The 17744-nt window shown below is 38.2% G+C and overlaps 2 protein-coding genes across 2 annotated transcripts; both read left to right on the top strand.

Moving 5' to 3' along the window:
• The first annotated feature begins 1893 nt into the window (after nucleotides 1-1893).
• igfals (insulin-like growth factor binding protein, acid labile subunit) lies at nucleotides 1894-4354 on the top strand. Its single transcript, XM_041817102.1, has 2 exons — nucleotides 1894-1969; nucleotides 2099-4354. Exon 2 carries the CDS (start codon nucleotides 2104-2106, stop codon nucleotides 3835-3837), a length of 1734 nt encoding a protein of 577 aa, XP_041673036.1. The 5' UTR covers nucleotides 1894-1969; nucleotides 2099-2103; the 3' UTR covers nucleotides 3838-4354.
• Nucleotides 4355-5317: 963 nt separating this feature from the next.
• LOC121529589 (dynein axonemal-associated protein 1) lies at nucleotides 5318-15912 on the top strand. The gene is made up of 20 exons (XM_041817529.1): nucleotides 5318-5430; nucleotides 5511-5612; nucleotides 6353-6469; nucleotides 6555-6657; nucleotides 6739-6850; nucleotides 6922-7143; nucleotides 7236-7490; nucleotides 7568-7682; nucleotides 7766-7945; nucleotides 8050-8190; nucleotides 9399-9590; nucleotides 9689-9796; nucleotides 9891-10035; nucleotides 10181-10472; nucleotides 10778-10860; nucleotides 11032-11186; nucleotides 14506-14629; nucleotides 14721-14852; nucleotides 14929-15084; nucleotides 15241-15912. Exons 1-20 carry the CDS (start codon nucleotides 5344-5346, stop codon nucleotides 15618-15620), a joined length of 3201 nt encoding a protein of 1066 aa, XP_041673463.1. The 5' UTR covers nucleotides 5318-5343; the 3' UTR covers nucleotides 15621-15912.
• Nucleotides 15913-17744: the final 1832 nt, after the last annotated feature.

The raw sequence follows: 17744 nt of genomic DNA, 5'->3' as shown, positions 1-17744 counted from the left end.
TGACTGTAACTGAACCTTTTGACACTTGTACCTTTGTGAGTACATTTCAAAATCAGTACTTTTACTTCTACTTATGTAAGTTTTAACCAGAATAACTGTACTTTTACTTGAGTACAATACTCTCATACTTTTTCCACTTCTGATGACTACACAGTACATAGCACATAGCAAGAGAATGATTCCAGATCACATCCAAAACAGCTGTTTAAACCTGGGGGGTTGTGTGGGGGGAGTTACCCATCAGGCACTTGGGCATATCTTTTTCTATGCGTTATTTGTGTTCAGATGTTGCCTGTTGTGGAGTGATCCCTGCTGGGGTTCTTTTTCAAACGTTTCAGGCAGATTGTTGTTTTTTATGTGAGACACATTTGTGTCATGACTGAAGTTATCCACTAAGACCTCCTGCCTGTGACTTAAGGTGTTCGTAAAAGATAGTATTTGTCATTAGTATGCTATGCACTGCCTTGCTATGAGGTTGACTCTCTGACCCACCTTGTAACAAATTTTCAAGTTACTGCAGCTCCATCATAATGTAAAATATTTGACACTTTGAAAGTGTAGTTTAACTATATGTAGTGTGGACTAATCTAGACATTTTAAAGTGTTAACTTTACCTCTATGTGAGTTAAATTCACACTGCCGTTTATGCTGTGTGTTTTAGTTTATTGTAGAGGTGTGGCTTTACCTGAGCAATCTGGTTGGAGACCTATTCTCTTGCTGTTGCCACCAAGGAAAGATCATATTATACAACTCCTCAGTAACTACATAGTACTTAGCTATGGTGGCCAGCACTTAAAGTAAACTTTAAAGTAAACACTTTTAACGACTTATATCAGAGTAAGTTTGGAAAATTGTGCACTTGACTTAAGTGATTCAACTGATTAGAAAATATGTTTTCATCATTTAGCAAAATTGATTTCACTTGAAGGATACAAAGAATGCTAGGCACATTAATGTTTCTTAATAGTGTTGTAAATCCACTGTTGGCAAGTCAATCAATGAAACTCATGTGCAAGCACACAGTGTTATCAGGATATGTTGCCCTTTAGAGCATGACCAGTTCATGGTTGGCTAAAAGATCCCAGATACCAAGAAAGAGAGTCAACAGAAAGTTAGTCATTACAATCACAGATGGGGTTTGGAAACAGACCTCTGGAACTGACCTCATGCCTCATTGTCAAATGAGTGAATGAAACAGGCATTGCTGTTTTTGTGATTGCATTATGAAGTGCATGAATGATGCTCAGAGGGGGTAGGGGGTGGGGGTTCATATAAAAAGAAGTTGTAAAAGGCAATGATTTGATTTTGGTGATTAATGTACCATATTTTCTAAGTTTAATGTAGGACATAAAATATATTTTACTTCTCATTTTTATCCTCATCAGATGCCACTTTCTTTAAAGATGGATATGAAATAAAAGAAATAAGTCAAGGGTCTGGTTCACAGGGTTCATCTTGTCTCTTAACCACTGTAAATCTGTAAGATCTACTGCAAATGCACCCAGTGACAGGACTCTGGCTTTAGTAAACACCAAAGGCCAGTTACACTGAATACTTAAATACCAAGATGTGATTTAACTTATTCAAAATGATTGAGGTAAATATAATTTTAAGAAATTGTTTATGGGTGGACTTAATATTTCATCAAGGATACACAAGGTATAATCTTGTTTTACAGCCTCTGTAAAAGCATTATCAAAAAGGACATCAGGTTATTCCTTTAAAACTAACAAAGCTCATACTGATAGAAAACAAAAGAAAGGAAACTGAGTGAAACATACATCAAACATTTCAGGAAGTATACAAGTCAGATGGACAGAAATGGGTTAACTGTAAAGCAAAGCTGGCTTAAAAAAAGGTTTGAGGGGCTTGGCAGGCTTTCCATAGAGCATACAAACAACTGCTCAAGGTTCAGTCATTCAGTTTTTCACAGCCTTTACACAAAAAATCAAGACCTCTCAAATTTAAGGTGAGCGATCTTTATGTCTGGATAAAACAGCATTTTTATAACTACATCAAATTGTTGCAAATTATTACATTCTGTATTTTATGTCAGGTTGACTAATTTGACATTTGTGTGTTGTCTTTCTTTTCACAGTTGGTATGCACACCATCGTTCTGTTGGTGTTGTGGGTGCTGGGAACACCTCTGGTGTTGCCAGACCCCAACACAGATGTAGAGAGAGGGACAGAAGAGCCTATTCCGTGCTCTAGAGGATGCACCTGTATGCATGAGGACTACAGCTTGGAGCTCAACATGTACTGCAGTGCTCGGAACTTCACACAAGTGCCAGCTGACATGCCTACATCCGCTCACTCCATCTGGTTGAATGAAAACTTGTTCACCTCACTCCCAGCCTCGTCTTTTAAGGATCTTACAAACCTGGACTTTCTCAACCTTCAGAACGGCCAGTTGGTGACGATAGACCCTCAAGCTTTCAAAGGACTCAGGTCACTTGCGCACATTCACCTTGAGCGAAATCGACTGCGGGCATTACCAGCTACAGTCTTCCAGAATACACCTTACCTTGCGTCGCTTAGTCTGCACAACAACCAGCTCACTCGTATCGATGAAAGACTGTTTGCAGGACTTTCACAGATGTGGCTTCTCAACCTGGGCTGGAATTCAATAGCTATTCTACCTGAGACAGTTTTTCAGGATTTGCATGGTCTACGCGAGCTCATTCTTGCTGGGAACAGAATCCCTTATCTGCAGCCACAGCTCTTCCAAACTCTTGTTGAGCTGAAAGAGTTGGATCTGTCTGGAAATAACCTCAGGGTCATCAAAGCAAATGTGTTTGTTAAACTCACCAAACTGCAAAGACTCTACCTTGCCCAGAATCAGATTGTGACAGTCGTACCAAGAGCCTTTGTAGGCATGAAGTCACTGGGATGGCTGGATCTCACTAACAACAGACTGACGTCCCTCCATGACGACACCTTCATGGGCCTGCACAGTCTTCATGTCCTGCGTCTTTCTAATAACTCCATCACTGGAATTAGACCCAGGACTTTCCGTGATCTGCTGTACTTGGAAGAGTTACAGCTCAGCCACAACAAAATCCGAGCCCTTGGAGAGAGGATCTTTGAAGGACTTGGACATCTGGAGGTCCTGGAGCTTCAGCACAACCAAGTACAAGAGGCTCAGGTAGGCAGTTTCACAGGTCTCTCTCATGTGGCTGTCATCAACCTGTCTGGAAGCTGCTTCCACAGCCTGCCAGACCAAGTGTTCAGAGGTTTACCAAAGCTCCACAGCCTCCATCTTGACAGAGGCTGCCTGACAAGGATCACAACTCAAGCTTTCATCGGACTTTCTAGTCTACGGAGACTTTTCTTGCAGCACAACAACATCTCAGTGGTGGAGCGTCAGAGTTTTGCAGACCTAGTTGACCTACGAGGACTGGACTTAAGTTTCAATAGGTTGGAGGTTCTCACACCCCATACGTTTTCTGGTATTAAGAATTTAGAGTACCTGGTCTTGTCCAACAACGAATGTCGGCAGTTTTTGCAGAACGGCACAAGGCAGCTGCTCCCAAGGTTGCGCTATTTGGACCTAAGGGCTAACGTTTTAACAAGCTTGGTCCCTGATTTCCCAGAAAGCATGGAAAAACTTTTGCTGTCTGGGAACCGCTGGAGGTGTGAATGCAGCGCCCTTCCACTCAGAAACTACAGCTTAAGAAGATCATCAGTGATACCTCGGCAAGTGGAGACCCATGCAGAGGGTGAAGAACCAGACACAACCATCACCATATACAACAACATCACATGCACCAGCCCACCACGACTAGCTGGGCAGGACCTGCGGGATGTAGATAGTGAACACTTCCAAAGCTGCTAGAGATACTGTACATGCTCACATGTGCAAGGAAGTGGTTGGTATCAAAGAGACTATACTGATTTTCTGTAATTAGAAAAAAATCATTCAGACTTAAAATTTTAAATGTAAATGTCATAAATTTCTGATATCTTTGGAATGCTTTCTATAGCTACTGCTATGTTGACTCAATTGCATTAAAATCTGTCTACCCATTTATCTATCTATCATACTCGTATTTTTTGTTTTTATGTTTGATGTTTATTATTAATGGATCCCATCTGTAGAATCTGCATAAACTGTTCTACCAGTTATTTTGAGGAATGGCATGATATTTTCTTTTTTTCTAAATGACCAATCTAGCACCTTTTTTTGCTTTGGCTTTATGGAATCATAAGACTATTTGTTTTAAAATGCTACAGATACTAAACAGTAACCCTTCTGGCAAAATGTACTTGTTTAAATCTTCCTTAATCCACTTACAATGTGTTGTAATTTTATTTATATTGCCCTTGGACATTAAAATTGATTATACTTCTGACCTATGTTTGGAACAAACCTGAAATATCCTAATGTTTATGAACCTGTATCAGTATTTTTCTGCCCATGCCTGTACTATGAACAAGGTGAAATTAGTTGTGGAAATTCCTAATGGCCATCTTTGGTGCTAAATAATTTTATAGTGCATTTAAGAGTACAGAAACAAGAGTAATTAAGCAATCTATGTTAATATAGTTAATCATTCATGTGGATGGACTGGTTAAACAAACATCTAGCCAAATTTACTGGCAGAACCTTACCCCATGCAGAAGGAACATGTTACCAGCTCGTGTTATTTCTGCCTATGTTGGTTACAAGTGTGTGTTCTTGAGTGTAATAAAGTGGTCTCTTGAAAAATAAAAATTAAATAAACTATTTAGGAAAAGCCTTGAAAGTTTAATGAATGCACTATACCTGTTAAACCTATAAAAGGCCCGTATTCCATCCAAGAGACAGAAAGTACCAACAGATGACTGCACTTGCTACCAACAAAATATGTTTAAAAATTGTCTTTTAAGTCACACAGTTGGCTAGTCGTGGGCGAATTAATACATTTTTACAACAGCCAGCTAGCTTTCAATGTAGCATACGTCATTATTTAGCACTACAAGTTTCATTTTAACAAGCTAGTAAGCTAACATGCTTTATTGAAATTAAATGAATGTACTGACTACTAAGCAAAACATACCTCAAGTTCATCTGACTCTCTTAAACAGTTCCAGCAAAGGCCCTTGGGTCAACCGCCTACTTCAGGTGTAAACCCCTATGAGTATACCGTTTTTCATGCGGCCAAAAGTTGATAAGTTGTGATTTTTCCGACGTCACTTGAAGGGAGCATTGTTGACGAAGTTGCCCGACACGTGCCTGAACAGAGGAGCTTTCCGTTGTCAATGGTAACTGCATATCCGTTGCAATTGATTGCGGCTTGTTAAAAGGTAGCCTATCACTTAAAAATATCCTCATATTTCTCATGCCTACTTGCTGGTGAAAATGGACCAAAATCCTTCGTTGTGTTGGGAATCCATCCTTGAAAAAGTCAGAGAACATATTCCAACCATCGACTCTGATTCTTCCTCGGTATGTTTCGTTCAAAAACGTTTTTTCCGTCTTACTTAAGTTCATGAGAAATGCATTTAATGGTTTCTTTGACATTACAGTCAGAAAGTGAAGAAACTATCAGCATTTTTCAAAGACCAGCTGGTCTGTCCTTGAAGGTCCCTGAAGACTTTAGTTTTTCTCTGAACGATGGCGACTTAGAGGTAAGTTAATTAAAGTTTGGGCTAACTTGGTAAAATCACAACCTCTAAAGAAATATACTCAGTAATGATAAATGTGTGATTTTGGGTTTATGTCTGCATGCTTCTCAATGAGGCCCATGTGCTGTGTAAACCTGCTACACAGTCAAACAGATCAGACAAGGATTTCAGCCACAGTCTGAAGTTTGATGATGATAAAATTGTAAATGATGCCCTTACAACACAGAGGGCTACCCAGCCCTGTGATGCAGATGTTGAGGTGGGTAATACATCAACAATAGGGATAGACAACTTTGGTCACCAAGGCCTTATAAGTTGTATTATTACTGCTAGAGGGCCATTTTGAATCGTTGGTACTCTCAATTTAACAATCAAAGTTACTCATATTTTAGCTAAAGAAACAAAACAAGTAGCTTCATCTGAATTTATTTTTCCAACAGTTATATTTTAAACTCAAATTTAAAGCAAATTAGCAACGATCAAGAAAAATGAGGGGCATATGAGCTACATTTCAAGTGTTTCTGTGGAGGGTCTACTTATGTCAATGTGATAATTCAGTTTTATTTTTAATAAATTTGCAAAAAGTCTAAAATTATGTTTTCACTCTGTCATGACAGGATACAAAGTGTAGATTAAAGGGAGTAAACATTTTTTAACTGTAGCATCATGCTGCAACATAACAAAATTGCTTGTTTTTCTAATCTTATTTTTTTTAAAATGTATTTCCTGTTTCACTATTAAAGGTAGAGGCTTGGAAGAGAGACAGTGTGCTTTTGAATGCAGCCAAACTCAATGCTTCCCCAAAGCCTTACAGAAATTATCAGAAAGCTGCTGAGGGTTTTCCTGTTCTCTCATTCGAGGTGAGTTTTGGAAAAAAAATGGTGAATGATGATGCACATAACATCTTGTGGAAATATTCCTGTCTTGTTTAAAAACTGATTTTAGAGGCTCAATCAATGGGATTTAGACCATGTCCTCCAAAATATGAAGGGAGATGGCCTGTCTCTGAAACAGAACGTGACATATGAACCTGCGACATCACATGCAGGTCTGTTGCTTCACATGACAGTTGAGGGTTTGTGAACAATAATGCATCTTTTAATTGTATGATGTACACTTTTTTTAATAGATGGAGACAAGAACCGGTCCCAGGAGAGTATAATGGACAAACTAGTTGCTTTCTGTAAGAGTCAGTCATCTCTTTCTTCATCAGAGCCAGGGAAAGGTTTAAACTTGATCAGGTAGTAACTGTACATTTAAGGTTTATGATAAAATTTGTCAGATATTGATAAGAGTCATATTTTTATTTCAGACAAAAAAATGTGTGTAACATATCACCAGAGCAACGCTTGAGCCACCAGAAATGCCCTACCGTTTACATTGACCTGTGTTGCCCTGATTCTTCAATAAAACCACTGAAGACATCTACAGATATTTTATCTGAAGTCAAGTCACAAGCAAAATCCAATACTCACAAAGAAACAGCACCTGCACAGAAGCTTAAAGTTCAAACTGCATCACAAGTGCGGGGCAGGTAAACATACTAGATCCAGCTTTAGAAATAAAGGCCATACTTTAGTTCAGCACATTTTTTTTCTGTTTTATATCCTCACTTGTCTTTTTCAGTGACATGACTGGGAAGAGTATGTTGCTGCACACAACACGGATGATGAAAAAAAAAGAGAATGCTAATCAAGATATACATACAGACTCAACAGTGCAAAGTAGGGATGCAGAAGAATCCACAGAGTTTACTCGTCATGCGTTGGAGCATTTGAAGGAAGAAGAATCTTCTCATACACAGATTAAGAGTGTAGCCCCCAAAAGGGAGCGCACAAAAGGAAATTGTAGTAGTAAAATCAAAAAGCAGGAGCAGCAGAGGTACTTTTACAAAGTCATTCCACACACATTTAACATTAGAACACAGTTTATTTTAATCATTACAATGATTCTGTTAGTGACCAGCAGGAACAGCACCAGCAAATCCTGAAGCAACTGACAAAACATTGTCCAACTATGTCTGTCAACAAGAGGCAACCAGCTGCTGAAAAGACTGATGTTCTTTATCATGTTGTAAGTGCAAACAAACAAAAAAACCTCACAGTATTGTAAAGTATAAAATAATGAAAGCACGATTATTATTGCTTGTGTTTCAGGAAGCATCTTACCTGCAGCCAATCAGCACACTGCCAGCAAACTGGGAAAGTAAGGGGCAAATGATGTTGATTGTCAACCTTTCCAGTCCTGGTATGGTTGAAGAAGCAGAAGGTCTTCCGTGTCCAGCTGCAACCAAATCACACATCTACAACACTTTGGTGGCCTGGTTTCTGTCTTTGGTTAGTGAGCAGGAGCTTCTCTCTCTTAATGTGTTCCACTGCTTTCTATTGTAAATCCATGTTTGTGCCTCACCATGTTTAGGCTCAGTTTTAATGTGTACTAGGTTGGTCCATGCCCACTCAGTGATGAAGAAGAGTTCGGTGCAATAGTCCCATTCTGGGTGGCAGGACTTCAGCAGCTGTGGACAGAGGATGGACTGGCATTGTATGTTTTAGCTGTGGCACGTGGCTCTTACACACCAAAGGTGAATAGCCAAACAAAAAACACATTATGGTAAAGGCTTACTATATAACTTTATATCAAAACAAATGCTTTATTTGGACAAAACCTCCATCATCCTCTCCTGCCTTCAGACTTCTGCTGTTTCCTGCCAGCTTTACCATCAAGTGTCTGCAAGATTGGGAGTAGCAGACAATGGCTGATAAATATCAGTTAACAAAATAATCTAATCAATTTCAGGTTACAATGTGCATCATAAGGGTAGTTGTGTTTGTCTTTTTAGGAAAAATTATTTTTTGTGGTTTGGAAAGTCTGTTGGTTCTTCTTCAGCCGTTCTCCTGCCCCAAGAAGTGGGCCATTTTTCTTTCCTTGCTATATGGCAGGGTAATGGTTAAAGAGGGAGGGGTTCACGCAAAAACACAAACAGATGAAACATGTTTGAGCCTCTTAGAAATACTAACATTAGCTGCACTTCGGGAACAAGGGCCAGTCCCATTTCTACCCCTTAGCCTTTAGCGCTTTGCCTCCCCTTCCATTTTCCCCTTAAAACAAAGTGGGAAGGGGTAGGCATGAAAACATTCCCCTAAGAAACAAGACACCACTTGATTTCTGTTACATCAACACACATTGCCGATAAATAGCTGTCATCAGAGGTGACAGGAGTTCACGTAAACAAGATGCCCTCGTCAAATCTGGTACGGTCAATAAAGTTTGGACTGTTTTATTCATACTACAGATCGTGTTGATCTTCTCCCAATATACAGCCCTCGCTTACATGTGTGCATTACGAAAATACAGTAAACTCCCATTCCTAGTAGCTAAAGATAGAATATATGAGAAAACATAACAGTCATATTTTCTATAATCAATAATAAATATCAAAAAGACTTATATTACTTATATTTATGCACCTCCATCATAGTCCGTTGTACCATTTGCAAGTGAACACGGTGCATGGTGGGAAATTTATCATACCCCTTGGTTTTGAGTTTGGTCCTGAAAAATCTTTGTTTTCAAGGGCTATGTATCCCTTGATTCAAAAGAGAATTGGGACACCCCTTCACCTGGTGTGAACGCACAAAACAAAGGGGAAGGGCTTAGGGGTAGAAAACCTAGAAAATGGTTAGGAAACACTGATCTAAACGCACACATTGTGTGCAATAATGGCACATATCAGGCCTTTAAAGATTTATAATGTGTTATGATCTGATCTTCTCTTGTTTGTTTTTGTAGAAAAAGCAGAGAGACATCCACACTCCTTTCTACGACCACGTCTGCAGGTTCCTCTCCGAGACCACACTCCCTGTTATTGCCCACTGGCTACCTCAGCTCCAAACCCTACTGGACCAGGAATCTTATACTTCAGCGATCCATCTGCCCTCTTCCATTTTGAAGTCTTTTATCTTCACCTCCTCCAGGAATGAGGTGCCTGGGATCAGAGAATAACATTCTGTATGATATCAAGCTCATACATGCACTGATTTTGTATTCCACTGTGTTCTTTCCCTGTGGCTGTGTTGCAGCTCATAGAAAGGATATTTGGTCTTAGTCCAGCCTTTTACTGGCAGACAGTTGAATCCCAAGAGAATGTTTGCAAGGGGAAGGATTCCAACCTGGAGCTTCACACAGAGGTGAGCATGTTCTCCTACAGAAGTGTACTTCACAGTAGAAACTGAGGAGGAGACACTGAAAATGTGTTATTTTTTCTCTCTCATTTATGTGCAGGTATCAGTTGCTCTGGGCTGTAAAACTTTCTTCTTGGATCCCCTCATGACACACTACACCCTCCAGCTTGTTCTGGACTCTGGGTTGGACGTGTGTGGTCTGAGACTCCTTTATCCAACGCAGGAGTCCTTGACTGACAGTTCTGGTAAGACATGATAAAAGCCATGTTATAAGATGCACCGTATCTTTGGTCAGGTGTTATCTCCTGAATATAAGCATGGCCTTATCCTATATCCTTATCCATGGCCTTTATCCACATTCAGAAAAAAAAACCTTTTCTCTCCCTATAGGTGCTGAACCAGGTATCCAAACAACAGATGAGACATGCCATCCTGTTCTTGCCATGGCTGTTCGAGGCCCTCATTCTAACTCAGCTTTCCAAGATGTAATTACTTCTTTATATATTGTGCTGCCAAGAAAGGAAGATTCCACATCTGCCAGCTCTTTCCGCTGTGGAAATCAAAGGCTTGGTCCCCTGCTGTCTCTTCAAATTGCCAGTCAAGTTCATAGAGATCTATGCTTGTGGTTTTCAGGAAGACTTCCAGGAAAATGCACACAGAATGACAAGCAGTCTCTGAATAGGTTTGTTGTCAGAAGTTAAATAAGTTAAGTCAACTTTGATTATATAGCAAATTTAAAACAACCAGGGTTAAGCAAAGTGCTTCACAGAGTAAAAGGTAAAACATGAAATAAAAATACATCATAATAGAGTAATATTAAAAAAGTAAAATCAGTTAAAAGAAGAAATTGAAAAGTTTGGAGTTAAATTATACTTACCAATAATATTAAATCTATATTTATATATTTCAGAGATATTCTAACCCCTAAATTTGTTTTCAGTTCTTTCCAATAGTGTTGAAAAAATGCTTCCCTTTTTATATTCATAGAGTTGTACACGCTCAAAACAGAGACAAAGGCAGTGCATTCAACTCAAACAGATCCCCTTCCTCATTGTGTGCTACAACTAAAGGTACTGTGACTCATCAAAGAGTTAAAACCTTCACAATGAGAAAAGTGACAAGTATCCACATCTCATTTCAACTTTTGTCTTAACTGACTGAAAGGGAAATTCTATTTTCTGTGTGAATTAAAAGATATTTCGCTGAATAGAGCAGCTAATCTCTCTCTTCCCCCTCCACAGCTGACTTGCTCCTTGTAGTGTCACCTACTGTGCCCCCATGTTGCTATAGCCAAGTTCTGGCTGTGTGTGAATTCAGAGGGTTCAGCCTTATGGGGCTGCAGAGACTGCAGCTGCAGAGCAATGGAGCTGCTGTGCTTGGACTCAGCAACCAGCAGGTACAAGAATAAGATTGAGAAAAGAATCATGAATATGTTAACACAGGCCTGACCACAGAATTGGCTGGGCCCCTTAAAAAACCTAGAGAATGGGGCCCTCCCTAGTTGTGATTTATCTGTGATATCAATGCATGTGTGTTGGATGAGTAGCATGGGTGCTAGCATTTGTCCTGGATAACAGTTCCCTCATTTTGAAACTGAAAAGTGTGTCAAGCTATTTCTGGGTTCTGATCCTAAAATTATTTATTAATGAATTTTTTCAATCCCCCTTAACTCCTTTTTCCATCCATTTTGTCCACTTAAAAAAAAAACTTATCATCGTTACACACTTTTTACTCATGTTTGCCATATTTAAGTCTCATTTTAACCCCTCTTCCTTCATTATAACACTTGTTGCGTATTTTTTGCTTCTGTTAACCCATTTTTGCACTCCTTAATCAGATTTGACCACCTCTTCCGCCTGTATTTTCACTGTTAAACCATTTTGGAACTTTTTAAACCCTCTACTACTTTTTCTGTCAGTTTTTGTAACTTTTAACTAATTTTACCACTTTTTGTTTATTGTTGTGCCACTTTTAATCCTTGTTTGCCACTTTTAATCCATGTTTCACACTTTTAACACATTTGCCACTTCTTACCTATTTCTTTGCCTCTGTTAACACATTTATGCCACTTTCAACCAATTTTAATTATGCTCTAAAAGGGTTTCAAATTTAAGGAAGATGGGATAAGATTTTAATTTTTATAGGAGTTATTATTATTCAGGTTGAAAATAAAATATGGTTATCACAGCCTAATATTACAATGAACAATGATTTTGCTGCCCTCCAGCTCTCCCCTTTATCCCCCCTTATGGGTAGCCTTGTTGTAACATCAGAAAGACCATAGTAGCCATTTTGACCGTTTTCAGATTTTTATTTTTCTATAACTTTGCTGAATTAAAAAATTCCGATGCAGCCAGACTGTGTCTTTTCCTAAAAGTTACCTGTATTAATTTACAATGCTGTTTTTATGAATTGCATGAAAGGCAGATATAATGACATCAATTCTACTTAAATAGGCCAGGGAAGTCAATTTAATTGCGCAGATTTAGCTATTCTTAAACTAATGCATTTTTCTTTAGTGTCAGCTGCATTTTTTCATTTTCCCCTTTGATGCTGATCAAAGGCTGGTTTGAATGGCAATTTAAAGTTAATCATGCTTAATCGTCACCTCTATCCACCTGTTATACATGAAGGAACACATTAGAAAACATTATTTTGCCATCACTATAACAGTTCAGCATGGTATGGTTTATACATTTTACTACATAATTTAAAAATGAAAGCTTATTATTTTAGCACAGAGGAGTCTTACTAAACACGCACAGTTAGCAATGACACAAAACATCAAATTGATTGGATACAAAAACTATGAAAAATAAAATAACCATAATAACAGCAAAAAATATTAAATGATTATAATAATAAAAAATATGCATTGAGGTAGCATTTTTTCTTCTTCTTTTTTTCCATTTTGCTTTAGCTTAGCTTGCGACATTTCTCTTTGAGTAGCATTAAATACACCACGTTCCACATTATTATGCAAATTGGAATTTAGTGTCATAAACATTTATCTTTTTTGTTTTTAATTAAATTCATGGATGGTATTGTGTCTCATGGCTCTTTTGATGACTGAACTCAATCTCAGACATCTGTGACAATTAGTTCGCCAGGTGAGCCCAATTGAAGGAAAACTAAATAAGAAGGACGTTCCATATTATTAAGCAGGCCACAGGTTTCAAGCAATATGGGAAAGAAAAATTATGTCTCTTCTGCTGAAAAGCATCAAATAGTGCATGCCTTGGACAAGGTATAAAACCGTTAGATATTTCAAGAAAACAGACAAAAGCATAATGAGGAAGGTTTCTGCCAGACAAATTCATCAGACTAAGAGAGCAGCTGCTAAAATGCCATTACAAAACAGCAAACAGGTATTTGAAGCTGCTGGTGCCTATGGAGTCCCACCAACCTCAAGGTGTAGGATCCTCCAGAGGCTTGCAGTCGTGCATAAACCTACTATTCAGCCACTTCTAACCACTGCTGACAAGCAGAAACGGTTGCAGCAGGCCAAGAAATACATAAAGACTCATTTTCAAACAGTCTTGTTTACTGATGAATGCAACCCTGGATGGTCCAGATGAAAGAGTAGTGGATGGTTGATGGATGACCACCATGTCCCAACAAGGCTACAATGTCAGCAAGGAGGTGGGGGAGTCATGTTTTGGGTTGTAATCATGGGGAGAGAGCTGGTAGGCCCCTTTAGGGTCCCTCATGGTGTGAAAATGACCTTGGAAAATGACCTCCTTATGCTGCAAATTCAACAAATGGCCATTTTCAGTTCTTTACAACCTATAAAATGTTCTGAAACTCTATTGTGTACAATAATTTGGAACAGTTCATTTTGAGTTTTTTTTGTAGAAAAAAATAGTTATCAATGGGAGGTTTGTTCAATAAAGTTTGAATTATGCTCTAACAGTTGATGACTTGAAAATTATACTGTCATTTGCATGTTATTTAGAAAAATCAGAGAAAAATATCATTTGTGTAATAATTTGGAATGCGGTGTAGTAAAGCTTCATTTTTCTAAAGTAACTATTAGCAAAAAAAATTCTTTCACAATAAACAAAGCAAATAGCTCTGTGCAGGTGGAGTAAACATACTAGTCAAATTAAGGAACATATTAATCATAAAAGTCATGTTTAGACTCTCAGTGATCAGGACAATTTCCCCTCAAAATAAATAACCTATAAATAGTTTGTTTAGACAATATTATTTTGCAATAAAATGGGCATGAAATTAGTTTTTCATTTATCTAGATTCAATTAATTGTTATTTTCCTGTCTGAGTTATGTTAGATGAGTTGTCTATTAAGATATACAGGTTTTTTATACAGAATAAGTATGGCTTGCTGTTTGTGATGACAAATAATATGGAAAATGTGAAACTATTCCTGCCAAAGTGTACATTTTGGTCCTATTTGATTAAAAAAAAGGATATCCTAACATAACCCTAACAATAAAGTATTTCTGTTTGTGCTGGGTATCTATCTCAGGAGGTAACAGAGTTTATAATCTAGCACTCAAAATGACCTCTGACGGTCTTCCTATTAGGTTTGGAATCCTGCTCCTCCTCATGTTAACCCTCATGAAAGAATTACTTTGTTACTTTTTGTTGTTATAATTTTATTTCTGGGGCAGTTTTCCCATGATCTGAAACACAGATGTGTTGTTAAAGTCATCATTTTTCACAGTCAGAAATGTTTTCTTTTTTATTTTAAGGCCCTGATATTCTGCAGTCCAACTACCACCCAGAAACAAAAGGAGCAGGATCTGTCCTCTCACTGTCTGGTGTTGATGCTGAGGAAAGAAAATGCAATGCACCACAGCGTTAGTCTGCCATCAGGTCTAAAACCCATTTCAGATTTATACACAGCATGAATCATCTCTAAATCAAGTACCTTTTTAATGTTAAGTTTTCATATTGTTTGTTTCAGCCCTAATGAGACAGCTTAAGGCTGAAAATCTTCTGGGCTGCATCCATCCCAGACAGGGCGGCATTTCCACAGTCAAAGCAGACATGTGTTTCCATACTGTGCCTTACATCAGTGAGCTGTTCTTCATCTTTGGTAAGCACCATGTGTTCAGTGTGAGGAGGGTTGGAGTATGCTCTGTGCATTTTAAGTTATTTTATTTTCCTTTTAGTTCGGTGTATGTGGACAGTGCCCAGTCCTTCCCATGTCATCCTGTCCCGTCACAAGTCCTTGTCCACAGCTGACATGGAGCAGGTGGTGATTTTGACCATGTGTGAGAAGGACATGAGCAAAGGCCTGAGCCTCCTACATAGAGTGCTGACAAAAGGTGGGTGAAGTTCATGGAATACCACCTGCATGTTGACACTAATGAAACAAAATACACACAGCTGCTTGTGCTGCCACAAATCAATGAACAAACCGATGAGCAGGGAACATTTTTGAATATATGTAATGATTTTTCTTTCCTTTATTTATTTTTAAGGTTTCAAACTGCTTGGCCTTAAGTTTCTGCCTGTGTTGACTCGGCCTCAGGCTCTGGAAGTGACTCCATATGAGGTGGGAGAGCAGCTCTATAACAGCAGCGTGGAAATTCTGATGTCCTCCCCTGTCCTAGTGTGCGCTCTGAGCCAGGCTGAGGCTTTTTATTCCCTGAGAAAGCTCCTACCACAGGATTACCCTGCTAACCTCAGTGTCCTAATGTCAGCAACGCCTGAAGTAGCTTTTAGACAAGCTTCTGTATTCTTCCTCGAGTGTGAGGTAACTTTTGGAGGGCTTGTTGAGGTGCAGAAAAAACATAATGTCAGATACCAAAGATACCAGATACCCATAAAACATCTTAGGAGTATTCAGAACTGTCATTGATGATTATGTACATTTACCTGTAATCTGCTCCACAAAGCATACACTCACAGCTGAAGTTTAATCATAAGAGAAAACATTTATGCTACATAAACTCAAATATTGCAAGTGTTTTTGTCAGATTCATAGGCGAATGTATCTTCCCATTATATGCCATAATCACTATTTAAGATTAAACATTTATTTCAAAATATAAAACACATAATAAGGCTTGAATTGCTTGTACCAGTGCAGCAAGCAGATCCTACATTTCAAGTATCTTTTAATCAGATCAAAATAAGACACTGACTCCAGCCTTGTAAGGAGAAGTGAAATATAAAACTAGAAAATAGATGAATACACTTGATAGGATTTGACTTTTTGCAGCTTGTTGTACTGTTTTGGTTTTAATTACTGTCATGATTTTGGAATAAGTGGATTTCTCTGCAATATTTTTTGGTTGGACTATGCATATGAAAATATACTGTTGGTAAAATATGTAACTATTTAACTAAAAAAAAACTGTCTTTGCACATCCATAATGTTTGCATGCCTTTATGTCAGGGATCAGATCATATTTACTGACATAGAAATCTATCAATCTACAGCTGTTCACTACTGAGTTTAAAGCTCTTCAGAGGAGTTTTCAGCTAGTTTTAATACACGCTGATTTGTAAATAAATGTTGAAAATCAGATTGTTATGTTTTGAAATGTGTAAATGCCATGGTTAATGAATATTATATACAGAATTGATTGTATGAATAACTGGTGTATTAGTTATGAGCTTACTGCTGTTTAGATCCCCAGATGAAGCTCATGATTTGCATTTTTAAGGCCCAGAATCAATGCCAGGAATGGTCCACAAACTCAAACTGAGTGGTCTTACATTGTTGGGCCTATATATTTTCACACTGGACAAAAGCACTGCTGCATGCATACTAACTGCAGAAGTTATCACTGAAAGTTTAATTTACCGAAGTTTTTTTTCACTTAAAATACACTAGATCAGTGGTTAGGGCCCTGGGACCTACCGTCAACTACTCAAGGAGAATTGCGACCCAAATTTTTTAGATATTTTTGGTCGATCAGATGTATTTAATAAAAAAATAATAGAGCTTGGACCTAAGATAGTACAAAAGGTGTAACAAAACCATGAAACAGGACAAAAAATGCATGTTTTATAGAGTCTCTGAAAATTTGGTGCAATTTTTTCCCCAGGCACACATCCGCAACCCACTGAAAAAGGCTTCGCAACCCACCAGTTGGGAACCACTGCACTAGATCACTAGATTGTGCTTCACAGTGGGGATGGTGTGTTTGTGGTGCTGTCCACCAAACAGCATCTTGTCTGATGGCCAAAAGTCACTATTTTAGTCTCATCAGACCAAACAACTTTCTTCCACTTGAACTTAACTTACACTTTTCAATAACCTTTCCTTCGAGTTGCTTGGACTGTTTCTTTGTCTTTATGGTGTAATGGTAGCCAGAAATACTGATTTAAAAAGTGACTGGACCTTCCAAACACAAGTGTCTTTATACTACAATCACTTGAGACACATTCATTGCACTCAGGTGATCCCCATTTTAATAATTGTGAGACTGCTAGCACCAAGTGGCTGGAGCTCTGTTGAATTTGGTCAGTCACTTTAAAGGGGGTTCACCGTTCACTCTGGCATTAAGGTGGATAATATGTGATTTTTCTTTTTAAAAAAGCTAAATTATATTGACCATAATTGATTTGTAAAATAAATTAAAGGGTGAAATATCCAAGAGGATGAATTCTTTCTATAGGCAATACATTTCACAATGAAGAACACTAGAAAGAAATGTTTGTGTATGATTAGTGACAACTGAAAATAATCTGCCTAACCATACGTACCTTTAAGGACTTTTTCAGTGGTTATAAAACAGACCAATTATAATACTCTCTGGGTTGGCTAGTTTTCATAATCAAAAGGAAAACTCACTTTCCACAGAATCATCAGTAATCTTGACTCTGAACTCGCTGAAAGTGATGCAAATAGCAAATCAAAATTTTCAAGTGAAATGGGTCTCTTTAAATAATTTAATCAGACATTGTGACTTTGGCAGTAACTCCTCCAGAATGGACATTGAAATATGACTCAGTTCCAGATGAACTTTGCAAA

The sequence above is a fragment of the Cheilinus undulatus genome, linkage group 21 (assembly GCF_018320785.1).
Source record: "Cheilinus undulatus linkage group 21, ASM1832078v1, whole genome shotgun sequence".
NCBI classification, from domain to species: domain Eukaryota; kingdom Metazoa; phylum Chordata; class Actinopteri; order Labriformes; family Labridae; genus Cheilinus; species Cheilinus undulatus.
This window is presented reverse-complemented; position numbering and strand designations above follow the sequence as displayed.

Excerpts from the sequence above, each read along its gene's own strand:
- LOC121529589 (XM_041817529.1), top strand. The coding sequence starts at position 5,344 with ATGGACCAAAATCCTTCGTTGTGTTGGGAATCCATCCTTGAAAAAGTC. Across the intron at positions 7,491-7,567 it reads AAAAAGCAGGAGCAGCAGAG|TGACCAGCAGGAACAGCACC; the intron begins GTACTTTTACAA and ends TGATTCTGTTAG. Across the intron at positions 14,853-14,928 it reads TGAGCTGTTCTTCATCTTTG|TTCGGTGTATGTGGACAGTG; the intron begins GTAAGCACCATG and ends TTTTCCTTTTAG.
- igfals (XM_041817102.1), top strand. The coding sequence starts at position 2,104 with ATGCACACCATCGTTCTGTTGGTGTTGTGGGTGCTGGGAACACCTCTG.